This window comes from Antechinus flavipes, chromosome 3 (genome assembly GCF_016432865.1).
Source record: "Antechinus flavipes isolate AdamAnt ecotype Samford, QLD, Australia chromosome 3, AdamAnt_v2, whole genome shotgun sequence".
NCBI lineage: Eukaryota > Metazoa > Chordata > Mammalia > Dasyuromorphia > Dasyuridae > Antechinus > Antechinus flavipes.
This window is the reverse complement of record NC_067400.1, coordinates 619422066-619437987: the sequence shown is the minus strand read 5'-3', so window position 1 is coordinate 619437987 and position 15922 is coordinate 619422066. Positions and strand designations below refer to the sequence as shown.

At 63.0% G+C, this 15922-nt stretch overlaps 1 protein-coding gene across 2 annotated transcripts; it reads left to right on the top strand.

Annotated features, from left to right (window-relative positions):
• The first annotated feature begins 4533 nt into the window (after positions 1 to 4533).
• SMG9 (SMG9 nonsense mediated mRNA decay factor) lies at positions 4534 to 13241 on the top strand. 2 transcript variants are annotated; one of them, XM_051989565.1, is made up of 14 exons: positions 4534 to 4644; positions 6128 to 6291; positions 7781 to 7855; positions 7946 to 8213; positions 9232 to 9329; positions 9854 to 9966; positions 10836 to 10947; positions 11104 to 11199; positions 11280 to 11365; positions 11657 to 11763; positions 11837 to 11944; positions 12022 to 12150; positions 12241 to 12385; positions 12724 to 13241. In XM_051989565.1, the coding sequence occupies exons 2-14, from the start codon at positions 6136 to 6138 to the stop codon at positions 12800 to 12802; spliced, it is 1572 nt and encodes a 523-aa protein (XP_051845525.1). In that variant the 5' UTR covers positions 4534 to 4644; positions 6128 to 6135; the 3' UTR covers positions 12803 to 13241. The 2 variants fall into 2 exon arrangements, with proteins under 2 accessions (XP_051845525.1, XP_051845526.1); XM_051989566.1 differs by lacking the exon at positions 4534 to 4644 and adding an exon at positions 5026 to 5135.
• Positions 13242 to 15922: the final 2681 nt, after the last annotated feature.

The following is a 15922-nucleotide window of genomic DNA, read 5'->3' as shown; positions in this document are numbered from 1 at the left end:
CAGGGAGATGTTGTTCTTTCCTTTAAAACACTTCCAGCCTCCCGATGCCCACCAGGGCCTCGTGCCTAAGGGCAGGGGCAGACACAGAGTGAGGATCCCTAGCTTCAGGCCGCCACTGCCGCTGACTCACCGACTGACTTGGAGGAAACCCCTTGGGACCTCAGTTCCCTTCTCTGTGAGAGGAAAGGGTTGGACTCTGCAACCTCCAAGGTCCCTTCCACTGTGTGATCCTGTGACACTTAGCAACATCAAAACAGCCAATTGGCTCTCAACGGAGCATTCGAGCTCAGGCTGGACAATGATCGGTGTTGCACAATGTCAGCACAGGAAGGTCCTGTGACCGTCCTCCTGCTCGCTCACAGAAACATAAGGAAAATGAGACCGAGGAAGAGGCGCCTGGCCAAGCTCACACACCAAATGTGCCTCAGATATGGGAACGTTCCCCAATGTCCCTTCAGCTCTGATTATGGGGAGGGAGAGGTTTGGAGAATCACAGAGTATTAAAAATGAGTGACTCCTGGGCAATATCATGAGCACATTATAGCCCATTAGGAACGGGCAGGGGCCATCCATGATGGTCAGATTCCCTCCCAACGGAGATACCATGAAATCAAAGTTTCTGAGAAAGGAATTAATGAAACAGACCACGTCCCTTCTTCCTCCGCTCTCCAGGGCTAATCTCTTCTCTACAGGTCTCCCATTCTAATACCTAAAAACGGGGATCACGTAAATCTCCCCTTCCCCCAGAAGTCTCCTCTCCAAGATGAAGCTCCTGCAGTTCCTACACAAGATTGTGAAGAGACCATCCAGTTCAAGTCTTTCATTTTACAGGTAAAAAAATCTCTGAAGCTCAGAGCAAAACTCACTTTCCTGAGGTCATCCTGTAGCTGAAGGCCAGAACTGAACTCAAGGAACAATCACCCCACCTCATCCCACCCCTTTGTTTTTCTTGGCCCCAAGTAACCAGTTTAAGGTACTCCAAGTAAACACGGGCTCGCTGTTACGGAACGGTTCCTCACAAGGAACCTGGGAGTGATGGGCTGCCTCAGAAGGGCCGGTTCTTCCTCATTGCAGGCCTTGGCGGCAAGGCTTAAGGACTTCTTGTTAACCCGTTGGGCTGTCGCACCGAGGTGTCGGATGTCGGCCTCCAGACTGCACGGGGCCGACTGGATCAGAACAAAATGTAACTGAGAAAGATTTAACAAAATAAATAAAAATGGAGAGTGTGCTTTTCTAAGTCAGGGTCGCCTCCGGGGCCCTCGTGTGGGGCCCAGCGGCCCATTTCTCTTTTGAGTTCGCCGCTCAGGTCGGCCGACGACGACCAGATCCTGCTCGTCACGCGTGAAGTCCTAGGACACAGAGCTTCCCTGTAACTCTTCCCGCTGGGCTCCTCGTTGGGCCCTCGAGGCCGGCAGAACAAATCTAATCTCCTCTCCAGGTGACAGCCCTGTATCCGAAGCCGGGGTTCCCAACCCTCCCCGAGTCTCCTCCTCTCCAAACCAAACAGCCTCAGTTCCTACACAAAATCAATCAATCCACAAGCATTTATCAAGTGCCTGTTATGAGCCAGACATGTGTGATAAGGGCCGGAGATACAAGTAAAATAAATAAAAGATTTAAGAACATAGATTGTAGAGCAGGAAGGGCGTTTTGTGGACAGAAAACATAAGATGTCAACACGAAGGAAGCTTGAGACCGACTGGCCCAAACTCTCCTTTGTACAAGTGAGAAATCTGAGAGATGGGCTTTCCCAAGGTCACTCAGTAAATCAGTGACAGAAAGCAATGCACCCCTCTCCACAGCCAAGACTCTCCCTCTTCCCTGGAAATGTTTGCTCTGCCCCACCCGATCAGCCGGGTATCGCTAGGACACACTCGGAGGCAGCCCAGGGACAGGATCTGAAGGATTACCGACTGCCACGCTGGCCCCCCAGCAAACACCGCCTCCCACGGAGGGCTCTGCTCCCAGAGGCAGCCCCTCCGGCTCGGACGGTCCGCACTCGAAAGCCCCTTTCGAGGCTGACCTCTCCACTGTCAAATGCCTCAGCCTTTTCTCAATCCTCATTCTGTCTGCGGCCATCAACACTACTGGTCACTCTGACTCTCTGCAGCCCTTGACACTGCTGGTCACTCTCTGACCTCTCTGCAGCCATCGACACTATTGGTCACTCTCCTTGACCTCTCTGCAGCCATCGACACTACTGGTCACTCTCCCTGCCCTCTATGCAGCCATCGACACTATTGGTCACTCTCCTTGACCTCTCTGCAGCCCTTGACACTACTGGTCACTCTCCTTGCCCTCTATGCAGCCATCGACACTATTGGTCACTCTCCTTGACCTCTCTGCAGCCCTTGACACTACTGGTCACTCTCCCTGCCCTCTATGCAGCCATCGACGCTATTGGTCACTCTCCTTGACCTCTCTGCAGCCCTTGACACTGCTGGTCACTCTCCCTGACCTCTCTGCAGCCATCGACACTACTGGTCACTCTCCCTGCCCTCTATGCAGCCATCGACGCTATTGGTCACTCTCTGATCTCTCAGCAGCCCTTGACACTGTTGGTCACTCTCTGACCTCTCAGCAGCCCTTGACACTGCTGGTCACACTCCCTGACCTCTCTGCAGCCATCAACACTGCTGGTCACTTTCCCTCCCAGATGGGCTCTCCTCTCTAGAAAACTCTCTAGGTTTTTCTGATACCTATTTCTCTGGGTTCCCAGGTTTCTGAGCACCCCACAAGAGAGACTCTTTTGCCTATTCTCATTCCATGTGATGACCACTAACCAGGAATATCCACAAGGGGCATGCTGGAGCCAGTTTGAACTGGAAAGAGCTTATTGTTAAATTTTTTTAAGAGTATGAGCAAACACTATAAAATCAGGGCTTGATTTGTTGTGTTGTTCATTTCTATACTCAAGGAAGTGATGGAAAAATGTTATAATACAAATTAAACTTAAAAAGTATGTCCTTCGTGCGTTTCCCCTCCCCACAAAATGGTCATTAAAATTCTCCTAGCACATTCCTAGTTTGGCTTTCTCCTGGGCCCGCTTCTCTGTTTTTTTCCCCTTGGTGATCTCACCACCCAAAGGTTCAATTATTACCTCTGGGGACGTTCCTTAATTCTACATGTCTAGCCCTAGTCTCTGAAATGCATTCACACAATACACCATGTGCCTCTTGGACATCTTAGAACATTCCCTGTTCTAAGGGCCCTCCCAATCTGACATACTGGGCTCTATGGTCCTTTCCCTAACACGCTCTCACATTACTTATGTAATCTTTTCCTCTGGATTCTAAGCAACTTAAACTGTCTTTTTATCTCTAATGTTAAGCATGGGACCTCAACCAGAAACTGACACATTTAATATTTCTTGAATGTATGATAGACTATCAGGGCTGGGAGGGGCTTAGAACAGGGGGTGTCAGGGCTGGGAGGGGCCTTAGAACAGGGGGTGTCGGGGCTGGGAGGGGCCTTAGAACAGGGGGTGTCGGGGCTGGGAGGGGCCTTAGAACAGGGGGTGTCGGGGCTGGGAGGGAGCTTAGAACAGGGGGTGTCAGGGCTGGGAGGGGCTTAGAACAGGGGGTGTCAGGGCAGGGAGGGGCCTTAGAACAGGGGGTGTCAGGGCAGGGAGGGGCCTTAGAACAGGGGGTGTCAGGGCTGGGAGGGGCCTTAGAACAGGGGGTGTCAGGGCTGGGAGGGGCCTTAGAACAGGGGGTGTCAGGGCTGGGAGGGGCCTTAGAACAGGGGGTGTCAGGACTGGGAGCTTCCTTTTAGGCCAATCCCCATTTGACAGATGAGGGAATGAAGAGCGCAGTTGAGAAGACTTTCCCCAAAATGAATATAAACTGCTTGCATTTTTGTTTTCCTTCCGGGTTATTTGTACATTCTGAATCCAATTCTCCCTGTGCAACAAGAAAACTGTTCGGTTCTGCACACATATATTGTATCTAGGATATACTGCAGCCCATTCAACATGTAAAGGACTCTTGCCATCTGGGGGAGGGGAAAAATCGGAACAGAAGTGAGTGCAAGGGATAATGCTGTAAAAAATTACCCTGGCATGCGTTCTATCAATAAAAAGTTATTAAAAATTAAAAAAAAAAAAAAAAGGGGAAGCCTTTCCCCAGGCACGGCCAGTGACCCGGAAGACCTCCATGCTTGAGCCCAGAGTTAATTAGGTTGGTTTCATTCAGAACTTCTCCCTCAAGGCCTTAGTATAGCCAGATAATTTTACTCGGTGGTCCCCCCAGAAGAGGAATTTGACACGCAACCATCAGCGCGGACAACCTCCCGGCCCCGATCCCGCGCCCTCTGAAGCGCAGGCGTAGTGGGGCCAGATGAGAACAGAAGCGAGAAAGGGCGGGGAGCAACACCCGGCAGAAGCCCAAGTTAACGCATGCGCAGTTTCTCATGCTCCGCACAGCCGGCACCTCAGCGCATGCGTGATGACATCACTCTAGCGACAATCCTCTTTGCCGTAGCTCCCCTTCTTCCCCCTCCCTCTTCTCCCGCCCCCCGATTCCGGGAGTCCAGCAGCATCGCTCCCCATCGTTTTCCGTTGATTTGCCGGTGACGGGCCCTTCAATAGCTCGACGCGGGAGAAGCGCGCGCCTTGGTCGTGGCGCTACTCAGCCACCAGCTCAGGTAAGGGTCAGGCGGCGCGCGGGCAAAAGAGCTCCTCCCACCGCGGGCGCGCGCCAGTGCCTCCCTCCCTCTTTGGGAGTCTCCATGCGCTTCTGTCGCAGCCAATCAGACGTCATCTTAGAGAAGTGGGCCCCTCCCCTTCCCTGTTCGCGCTGGGGCCAAAGGACCAATCAGAGGCCAGCTCAGGGAGGACCGCGCCCATATCCCGCGAGCGCGAGGCCTCCGCGCCAGCGAGCCAATCAGGATTTAGTTTAGAGCAAGGCGCGCGGACGAGCGAACTCCACCCTCCCCCTGCACGTGCCTGATTCTGTCCTTCCACCCCCGTTAGCTTTCCTCCCCCACCATGGCTGGTAGCCCAACCCGGAAGTGATTGAGAAAGGGCCCACTACCACCTTATTGCCCCCTCTTACCAGGCGTCTAAGTACCTGAGGCGCGGGAGGAAAGGCACACGGGGCCGACCCTCGCTCCCGACGCCACCCGGGGGATCTTGGGCAAGTTACTTAATGGCCTTATCCGTAAAATGCACAGGGATGGTGGCTGAGGCAGCGTCCGGTCCACAAGCTTTTGTTGAGCTGCTCTGTGTAGCAGACGTTGCGCCGGGCGCTGGAGCGGAGAGAACAGCGGGAGCAGAGTGGGCTCTGCCCCCCAGGGGCTTACGCGGAACCGGCCCCAAGAGAAAGGGGGAAGGGGCCTGGCGGAGTGTGGCCCGTGTGGAGGCCCCGCACCCTAGTTTTAGGGTCCGTGCCCGGGGGTGTGGGTGGAAATAGAGACCAGAATCCCCGGCCTGGAATCACTTGAACTAGTGAACTTCCCACAGGGGGCCCCGGTGCCCGCCCCGGGAGCTCCTTCCTCAGCGAGGGGCCCCGGTGCCCACCCCGGGAGCTCCTTCCTCAGTGAGGGGCCCTGGTGCCCACCCCGGGAGCTCCGTCTTCAGCGAGGGGCCCCGGTGCCCGCCCCCGGGAGCTCCTTCCTCAGTGAGGGGCCCCGGTGCCCACCCCGGGAGCTCCGTCCTCAGCGAGGGGCCCCGGTGCCCGCCCCGGGAGCTCCTTCCTCAGCGAGGGGCCCCGGTGCCCACCCCGGGAGCTCCGTCCTCAGCGAGGGGCCCCGGTGCCCGCCCCGGGAGCTCTCCTTCCTCAGCGAGGGGCCCCGATGCCCACCCCGGGAGCTCTCCTCCCTCAGCGAGGGGCCCCGGTGCCCGCCCTGGGAGCTCTCCTTCCTCAGCGAGGGGCCCCGGTGCCCACCCCGGGAGCTCTCCTCCCTCAGCGAGGGGCCCCGGTGCCCACCCCGGGAGCTCTCCTTCCTCAGCGAGGGGCCCCGGTGCCCACCAGGGAACTGTCCATTCAAGCAATGCCCTCCCCCCCAGTTGTCTGTCCGCAGGTAGGGACCCCGGAGAATTCCCAGAGCTGGGAGCGCCCCCACATCAGGAGCCTCTACTTGCGCGCTCCTTCAGGGAGGACCCCCAATTTTGCTTCTTTCTCGCCAGGAAGTGCCATGTCCGAGTCTGGGCACAGCCAGCCCGGGCTCTATGGGATAGAGCGGAGACGCCGATGGAAGGAGCCGGGGTCTGGGGGCCCCCAGAACCTGTCTGGGCCTGGGGGCCGGGAGAGAGACTATGGAGCACCTTGGGACCGGGAGCGAGAGCGGCGGGTGAGTGTGGGCCTGGGTCCAAGGGGAGGCCCCACCTCCGGAAGCTTGTGCCCTGGCTAAAAGGCCATCGTGACCCATCCCCCGGCCAAGGGACAGCAGTCTGGGGGTTGGGGGCAAAAGGAGAGGGGTCTGCAGATCTGTCCTAGATTGAGAAGGGCCAAGGGGGTGGGGCTGTCAGTCTGGGGAGGGGGCTGAAGGCAGGATGCCACAGGGACAGAGCTGGGCTTGGGGGGAGGGAGGGAAGCCGACAGCCGATGCTGCAGAGAAGGCCGGCATGTGGGGGCAACGCGCTGGGTCCGGAGCGTGAGGCGGCCGCGGGCTGGGCCTGAAGAAGCTGCCCCTCGCTCAGGTGGGCCCGTGCAGGTGTAGACAGCCTCACACACCCCCCACCCCCGTGTCAGCCACACCCCCGGGCACAGAGAGCCACCCTCCCCCTGAAGGAAAGGCCTGAGGGCCCAGCTTTTGTCTAAGAGCAGAGTTCCGGGTCGGTCCCGCTGAGCTCGGTCCCGCTGAGCTCGGTCCCTCCGGGCTGGGGCCCTCTGGGTCGGTCCCTCAGGGGGTGTCCTGGCCGTGCCCCCGGCGTCCGGCCACTCTCCGCATAGGATCTTAGTGAGTCGTGTCCGGCCGCTTTGGGAGCGTGGTGGGCGCGCCCAGGGACCCTTGAACTCTGCGTCCCCCGTCCCCCATCCTCCGCCTGGGTCCCGGCCTCGGCCGAGCCTCCGCTGCCTTGATTCCGTCCCGCTCCTCGCGGCACCGGCGGGTCTGCTGCGTCCTGGCTGGCCAGGGCCCCGGGTCCGGGCCAGCTTGCAGACCGTCTTCCGCCTCTTCCGGCAGAGCTTCTCTGGGCGCCCGTGCTCTGGAAGCCCCGTTTTCCTCGGCGTCTCTGCCTTGTTAACGGTTGTTCGTGGCGAAGGCTCTGGGGCCTCGTCCCCCGGCTCCCTCCGGGACCGCAGGGCCTCCCCCCGGGCTCGGTTCTGGCGCGTGCTCGGGCCCCTCTCGGGACGAGCCTCCGGGCCTGACAGCCCAGTGGGCGCCCTTGGTCCCCGGGTTCCCGGCTGACGCTTCGTGCGCTCCTGGGCCGGAAGGGGTCGCTCCCTCCAGTCTCGCAGCGAGTTTCTCGGTGGCTGTTCGGGCTCCACTTTTGGCTGGGTGGGGGCCGGGGCCTGCACTCAGAAGTCAGGCGCCCCTCCGGTGGGGGAGGCCACGCCGAGGGGAGTCGTGATGTTGCCATCCCCGGGGGAGAGGGGCTAAAGCCCCAGGAGATCTGATTACAGTCCTCCAGGAGGAAGGGGTGGCTCTTCCCTGCCCTGACCCCTGGGAGTGCGGGGGAGGGGGGATGCAACCCCAGGGCAGAAGGCAGGGCCCTCCCTCCTCCCCTCCTGCACTACATCAGTCTCTTCTGGGGGGGCGTGGCGGGATGAAGGCGAGCTGGGGGGGGGGGGCGGCCCCAGGCCCTTGAGCTCTGGCGCCCCCTCCTCCCCGTCCACAGGAAGGCAACGAGGAGGCAGGGACGTCAATCATCCAGAAAACGCCCATCATCCTCTCCAAGCCTCCAGCAGAGCGGGTAGGGCCGTGGGCAAGTCCCGGGGGGCCTGGGGCATTCTGGGGGCTGCAGTGGGGGCCGCAGGGATTGAAGCTTCTTTTTCCTCCTCAGTCCAAACTTCCGCCCCCGACCACCCCGGCTCCCACCGCTCTCCAGGCCCCGGCTCCTCTGGACAAGCCTATTGTTCTGATGAAGCCTCGGGAGGAAGCCAAGGGCCCGGCGGGGGGGGCAGGGGCTCCGGCCCTTGAAGGGGCCACGCCGCCCCCCCCAGTGGTTCCCGCCCCTCCCAAGGGGGAGAAGGAAGGCCAGCGGCCCACCCAGCCCGTCTACCAGATACAGAACCGGGGCATGGGCACCACGACGCCCGCCGCCTTGGACCGTAAGTGGGGGGCGCTCGGAGCAAAGCGGGGTGAGCAAGCGTGCGACGAGGCGGTAGGCCTGCCCCTGTGGCAGACGCTCGGGTGAGGGGGGTGGGGCCCCTGCCAGCACAGAGAGGGAGCCTGGGGCACTTTGTGTGCGTGGGGAGGGGGACACGCTCGGGCCGGCAGCCGCTGCCTCCGATAAAAAGCACGGGGAAGGACCCTTTGTGCGACGTGTCTGCGAGCAGGCGCGCGATGGCGAGGCCGAGAGTGCGGGGGGAGAGGCCGGGCCCCCGCACGCCCGGGGCCGTCACTCCCCACGTTCTCAGTGTGAGAAGCGGCCCCCGGGCCCCAAAGGAGGGAGAGCCCGAGATGGGGGAGGGGTGCGACTCGGCAGCGAGGCCGGGGGTCTGGCCAGGGAGGCTCATCTGGGGCCTCGCCTCGACATGGGGGACAGTGCCCAGCATGAGACCCACCAAGGTAGACATTTACAGAGAACTGAGCCCCCCGGGTCCTGGAGGAGACGGGCAGCCTCCCGAGATGGGCATTTCTGGCTGGCCCATGGGGGGGGCAGGGGGAGGGGGCAAGTGGGCACCTGGAGCAGCCGACAAGAGGGATCTGGGAGGACTCGTCCCGGCCCGTCCCTCTGGGAGACCCCTTGGGACCCGCTCACAGGTAAGGGAGAGGCTGGGGGTGGGGGTGCTGCAGTCAGAGCCATTGCGGGGCAGCCCCCGCAACAAACCCCCACCCTGGGGCACCTGCCCAGCTGCTGCCCAGGCTTCCCGCCCCAGGGGCTGGGGCTTCCCCCCCAGAAGGGGAAGGGGGGCGGAGAGACGAACCCCTCAGCAGCCCATCCCAAGAGGAACAAAGGCCACCCCTCTCTGCGCTCGGCTCGGCCTCCTCTTTATCGGCCGGCCAGTGCGCATTTATTAGGTGCCTGCTGTGTGCGGCGCTGTGCCGAGCCATGCAGATACGCAGAAAGGCAGAACCAGCCCCTGGTCCGGGTGACAGGCGACCCCCTTCTCTCTCCCTTCCCAGCTGTGGTGGGCCAGGCCAAGCTGCTGCCCCCCGAGCGCATGAAGCACAGCATCAAGCTGGTGGACGACCAGATGAACTGGTGCGACAGCGCCATCGAGGTGAGCCCCTGAAGCGGCCGGGGCCTGGGTGGGAGCACGGGGGGAGAGAACCTGCCTGTTGGAGGGGGAGCACGTCCGCTGGGGGGGACACGCCTGCTGGGGGGGAGAGCACGCCCGCTGGGGGGAGGGAGCACACCCGCTGGGGGGAGGGAGCACGCCCGCTGGGGGGAGGGAGCACGCCCGCTGGGGGGGAGAGCACGCCCGCTGGGGGGGAGCACGCCCGCTGGGGGGGAACATGCCCACTGGGGGGGACATGCCCTCTGGGAGGGAGCACACCCGCTAGTGGAGAGCATGCCCGCTGGGGGGAGGGAGCACGCCCGCTGGGGGGAGGGAGCACACCCGCTGGGGGGAGGGAGCACGCCCGCTGGGGGGGGGAGCACGCCCGCTGGGAGGGAGCACACCCGCTAGTGGAGAGCACGCCCGCTGGGGGGCTGCCCAGGCGGCTCTTCTGTCCCTGTGGCGGGACGAGCGGCGCCTCTGCAGTTGGGGGAGGGGACTGACGTCCTGCGCTGCGCTCTCCTCAGTACCTGCTGGATCAGACGGACGTGCTGGTGGTCGGGGTCCTGGGTCTGCAAGGAACGGGCAAGTCAATGGTCATGTCCCTGCTGTCGGCCAACACCCCCGAGGAGGACCAGAGGTAGGCGGGGCCCGGGCCCGGCTCCTCCTCTGCCCCCCACTGCTGCCCACGAGGTCCCCGTCACAGAGATCCCGCCTCCCCACGCGGGCAATCGGGGGTCACGGCTCTCACCCAGCCGGAGCCTCAGCGTCCTCAGCTGTGAAATGGGGAGAGCTGTCCCCTGGGGGGCCAGCTCCCGGAAGTGAAACGCCGGCGTGTTACCCCGGGGGCGAAGGCCAAGCCTCCTCCCAGAAGCAGCCCTGATCCCGGCCCGGCCCGGGCCCTGTGGTCCTGGGGGGGCTTTTCCCGTGCCCCGCCCCCTGTGGCCCAGCGCACACTTAGTCAGGCCAGGGTGAGCTAAGCTGGAGGTGTCTCGGGCCAGTCACAGGGCTGGGCACACAGTAGGCATTTAATAACCGCTGCTTGAGTCAGTGGAAGGGCGGGGCCCTGACCCCCCTCTGTGGTTAGTCCCTGGGGGGGAGGGGGGAGGGGGGACGGTCACCTCCCGAGACCCCCTGCACTGGCTCCACGGCAGGCCGTGTCTCAGGGTCAGGAAGAGCCGAGACCCCTCACCCCCGCCCGTGACGTCTGCCCGAGGTAGCGTGAGAGGAGCCCAGGGAGGCCTGTGCTCATCGGGAGCTGGGGGTCCACTAGCACCCCCAGCTTTTCCCCCACCAGAGGGAGCCCAGCCGGCTCATCCCCACGGCACCCGGAGGCTGACCCAGCGCCCCCCGATCCCCCGCAGCACACGCTGTCACCCCCATTTCAGACGAGGGGCCGGCCTCCGAGGCTGCTCCCCCGGGCCGGGCCCCCCGAGGGCCCCTGAACAGCCCCCGGCCCTCGGGAGGGGGCGCGGAGTCTGACGGGAGGAACCCGCGCTGCCCCCCCAGAGCCTACGTGTTCCGGGCCCAGAGCGCCGAGATGAAGGAGCGCGGGGGGAACCAGACCAGCGGCATCGACTTCTTCATCACCCAGGAGCGCATCGTCTTCCTGGACACCCAGGTGGGCCGGGCTCTGCAGGCCAGCAGGGGGCGGTCACGGGCCCGAGGCATCATTAAGCGCCCACTGTATGCCGAGCTTGGCTGGGGCCGCCAAGTCCTCACCTGCCGGCGGTGCTCCCCCAGTCTCGGCCCTGACGCCCCTTCCCTCCTCCCTCAGCCCATCCTGAGCCCGTCCATCCTGGACCACCTCATCAACAATGACCGCAAACTGCCCCCCGAGTACAACCTCCCCCACACCTACGTGGAGATGCAGGTGAGGGCTCGGGGGGCAAGCAGGGGGGAGGGGGGAGAAGGGGGGGCCGTGGCCCCCTGAGTGACGTCTCTCCTGTCCAGTCCCTGCAGATCGCGGCCTTCCTCTTCACCGTCTGCCACGTGGTCATCGTGGTGCAGGACTGGTTCACTGACCTCAGTCTGTACCGGTGAGCGGGCGGGGGGACCCCGGGGCCTGGGCTCGGGGCACAGATTCGAATCCTGACTCGGGTGCTTCTGTCTGTGCTCCTGGGGGCAAACATGGGCCATGGAGGCCGGAGGTCACGGTCAAGAAGACCCAGAGCCTCCAGGGGCTCCTCTGAAAAATGGGGTTTGGGGAGACGGTGTTGGAGTGGGCGGAGCAAGGGGGTCCACAGACACTGGGGGGGCTTCCTGCAGGTGGGTCTTGCTTGGGGGGGGCCACAGGCAAGGCAGCGAGCCTCCCCGTGCCTCCCGCCCAGGTTCCTGCAGACGGCCGAGATGGTGAAGCCCTCCACCCCCTCCCCCAGCCACGAGGCCAGCAGCTCCTCCGGCTCGGACGAAGGCACGGAGTACTACCCCCACCTGGGTGAGGCGCCGCTCCCGGGGGGTGGGGGGGCTGCTCCTGCCCAGCCCGGGGCTCACCCGCCACCCCCCCTCAGTCTTCCTGCAGAACAAGGCCCGGCGGGAGGACTTCTGCCCCCAGAAGCTGCGGCAGATGCACCTGGTGATCGACCAGCTGATGGCCCACTCCCACCTGCGCTACAAGGGTAAGGGGCCGCCCCCGGGCCCGCCCCGAGGCCGCCTCCCCGCCTCACTCTCACCTCGGCCCTCTCCCCTTCACCAGGCACCCTGTCCATGCTGCAGTGCAACGTCTTCCCGGGCCTGCCCCCCGACTTCCTGGACTCGGAGGTGAACCTCTTCCTGGTGCCCTTCATGGACACCGAGGGGGACAGCGAGAGCCTGCCCCGGGCAGGTACCAGCCGGGGGGCCCGGGTGGGGGCGGGCACCCGGGGGAGGGCAAAGGCACCGGGCCGAGGTTCTCACCCTGTCCCTCGATCCCCAGGCCCAGGCTCCAGCCCGCTCTTTTCCCTTCTCCCGGGCTACCGGGGCCACCCCAGCTTCCAGTCCTTAGTGACCAAACTCCGGAGCCAGGTGATGTCCATGGCCCGGCCGCAGCTCTCGCACACCATCCTCACGGAGAAGAACTGGTACGGCCGGGGGAGGGGGCGGGGCGCAGGAAAGGGGGGGCCGGTGGGCAAGGGGCTCACCTTCCACCCTTGGCAAAGCTCAGGAACCCAGGACATGTGAGCTGGGGGGGGGGGGGGGTGTCTCGGCCCATTTCAAAGAAGAGGCAGCTCCGGTGGTCCTGAGCGGTCTGAGATACTGGGGCCTCAGTGAGGTTCTGGAAGTCTCGGGGATGGCCCGGAGGTCCCAGTGAGGGCCCGGAGGTCCCGGGGAGATCCCGGAGAGGTCTCAGGGAGGTCCCAGAGTTCTCCGACGGCGCTCCCCGGCCCGCTCTCTGACGCCCGCCCTCCCCTTGGCCTAGGTTCCACTACGCCGCCCGGATCTGGGACGGGGTCAAGAAGTCCTCCGCGCTGGCTGAGTACAGCCGCCTGCTGGCGTGAGGGTGTGCGAGGAGGGCGGCGCGCAGGGCTTGCTAAGTTCCCGGAGGACCGGGGGTCCCTTTCCCCACCTCCAGCTGCCGTGTGTGAGTACGCACACACCAGGCCCCTCGGGGGCGCAGACAGCAGCGGCGGGAGAGCCAGCGGGGGGATTCAGCTGCTCGGACGTCCCAGGGCCAGCGGAAGGTTCTCGGGGGTCAGAGCCTGGGGCTCATCCATCCCCACAGATTGAGGGAGGAAGGTGATCGATTTCAAGACCCAGCGAGAAGCGGGGCCCCTCTCCCAGCCCCCCGTTCTCGGGCCACACAGCCAGACAAGTGGGGAGCTCGGAGCTCCCGTCCTCCCCGGGTGGTCCCTCTGAGAGCCGGGGCCGGGGATGCCCCTGTCCTCGAGGGCGCCTCTTCTGGGTCCGATTTGTTGGTTAATAAAGATGGTAACAAAGCACTGCGTCGGTTCTCGTTCCGAGACGCCGCCCTCCTCCCCTCGCCCAGCCTTGGCACGTGGCCCGGGACCGCTGCCCGTGGAGGGGCCCATCCCTCCCGCTCACTGCCAGGGAAGAGACCCCTTGGCCCCCGGGGGGCTGAGGGGGCGGGGGCAGCCGGGGGCTCGGCGCACCGTAGGCACCTCCTAAGTGTTTATGGGATTGGCCCGGCCCTGGTGGTACAGACAGGCCAGTGTAGACGCGGCTGTGGCAGCAGCTGGTGGTGTAGACATCGCCTCCTGCAGGCAGGTGAGTCATTCGGGGGTCAGTGTTCAGGGAAAGGCTGGAGAGCTGCGGGAGGGCTGGCACCTAGGGCACGCTCTGGGCCACCCCTATACAGGGGCAGAGGCAGGCGCTCACGTCACGCGGACTGGTGGCGCTGGTCTCCTGTGTGACCGCCGAGCTCCTCTCCCAGGGACTCCCTGGTCCTGCCTGAGGGCGGAGGGGGTCGGGAGGCCAGTGGTCCCAGCATCTCCTGAGAGAAGGTGCCAGGCTGGCTTCGTAGCTGTGCTCCCCCAAGGGTCCCTGGGCTGGGTGATGGCATTTTGGGTTCCGGCCTTGGCTTTGGGTTCAAGCCACTCTTCCTGCCTGGCTCAGTCTTTCTCCTCCCCAAGTCTCCTCCCCCGACTCACAAGGACACACCCTCGCCCTAACCCCCCAAACCCTCCCTTATTCCCTGAGACATCCAGGGCGCGCCCTTCGTCTCGCCATCACCCACACGTGCCCCCCCCCAAGGTCACAGACCGACATCCCTTTGTCCGCATGCCCCCACCCCTCGTCCTTTAGTTCTTTCCCAGGCTATCCCCCTTGTAAACCGCTCAGACGTGCCGCGTTCCTCACTCCCCTTGGCTCTTGTCTAAAACCTTCCAGCCCCCGCCCTGGGCAAGGCCCTTCGCCAGACCCTCTGCCCCAGAGAGCCCACGTGGGAAAGGAAGGAGCCAGCCCTGCCTTGTCCTCATCCCCACTGTGGCTCTGGAGCTTTTCATCCCTCCTCCAGCTCCCCTCCTCCCTCACCCCCCCAGCTGAGGAGCTGCCTTGATATTCTGCTGAGGAAATGAAAGGCCTTCACCAAGCGCTTCCTCTCTTTGCTGTTCCCCATCTCCCACCGTTGGAACACCTGTCCCTGCTTCCCGGGAGAGCCGGGCCCCTGGCCGAGGCTGATAGTCCTGCGGGGGAGCTCACTCCACTGCCCCCTCCTCCGCCTCATTTTCTCTTCTCCGGCTCCCTTTTTATTAGCACCTTACTGCCTGTAAACATGTCCACATCTCCCCCTCCTCAAGAATCTGTATCCCCAATAACCCTTATCCGCTCTTCTCACTCGGAAAAGCCCTTTCCTCTCATCTCACCCTCTTAACTCCGAGAAATCTGACTTCTGAACTCCTCTCCAAAGCGCCATTGCTCTCCTCGTTGCCAGGCCCTTTTCTCATCCCTCATCCTCCCTTCCCTCTGCAGCCTCTAACGCTGTTGAATATTCTCTTCTTTCAGAAAAAAAATATATTTTTTGGTAAATCGTATTTTACTTTTTTAAGTACCGGGAACAGGAAATCGCAGGTTGGAACTAGAAACATACGTTTCTTAGGAGATTTTTAAATTTGTTCCCCCGGCCCCATTCTCCCCTCCCCCAAATAGCAAACAGTCTGGTGTAGGTTGAAGAATCAGAATAAAAGGGGAACATCACGAGGGGAAAAAGTGAAAATGGCCCGCTTCGGTCTGCACCCCGACTGCACGGCTTTCTCCCCATGGAGCACCCTCTCCTCCGTCGGTCTCACCCTCTCTTCCGTCGGTCCCGCCCTCTCCTCCATGGGTGCCGCCCTCTCCTTTGTCGGTCCCGCCCTTTCTTCCATGGGTCCCGCCCTCTCCTCCGTGAGTCCCGCGCTCTCTTCTGTCAGTCCCGCCCTCTCCTCCGTCGGTCCCGCCCTCTCCTTTGTCGGCCCCGCCCTCTCCTCCTTCGGTCCCGCCCTCTCCCCCCGTGGGTACCGCTCTCTCCTTTGTCGGCCCCGCCCTCTCTTCCGTGGGTCCCGCGCTCTCTTCCGTAAGTCTCGCCCTCTCTTCGGTCAGTCCCGCCCTCTCTTCTGTCAGTCCCGCCCTCTCCTTTGTCGGCCCCGCCCTCTCCTCCGTGGGTCCCGCCCTCTCCTGGCGATCCCCGACGCCTTTTCTGGCCGCCCCTCTACCTCCTTGATCATCCCCACCTAGTCATCCCTACCGCTAACCCCTCATCTCCCTTCTCTCCCGGTGACATCATTCACCTCCAGGGTTTCAATTCTCTGCCCAGATGACTCAGACCCACTTAGCGAACCTCTGGGCGGACCTCCCGGCCCACATTTCCTCCAGGTAGCTCCCCCCGAATTCCCTCTGGACACCCCACTCCGCTCATCGTCTCTTCCCAGATCTGACCCGAGTCGCCCCCGGGGTCGCGCCCTCCATCCCTCCCCGTCCGCTCCCGCTGTGCCTCTGCGGGCCCTTCTCCGCCCCCTGGGCGCCGCCCGTTTGGGCTCTCCCCACGCCACTCAGCGGTCAGAGCTCTTCGGGAGGGCAGGTCTGACCGCGTCGTCCCCCACTCAGGAACCTCCGGGGGCTCGTTCTGTCCCCTCCAGGATCAAGTATAACATCCCCCCGCCTTCAGAACCCTCCAGAAGCGCCCC

What these genes read in the sequence shown, in the direction of transcription:
- SMG9 (XM_051989565.1), top strand. Translation starts at nt 6,136, where the DNA reads ATGTCCGAGTCTGGGCACAGCCAGCCCGGGCTCTATGGGATAGAGCGG. An exon ending in GGTGCGACAGCGCCATCGAG is followed by an intron (nt 9,330 to 9,853) that starts GTGAGCCCCTGA and finishes CGCTCTCCTCAG; the next exon opens with TACCTGCTGGATCAGACGGA. An exon ending in ACTGACCTCAGTCTGTACCG is followed by an intron (nt 11,366 to 11,656) that starts GTGAGCGGGCGG and finishes CCTCCCGCCCAG; the next exon opens with GTTCCTGCAGACGGCCGAGA.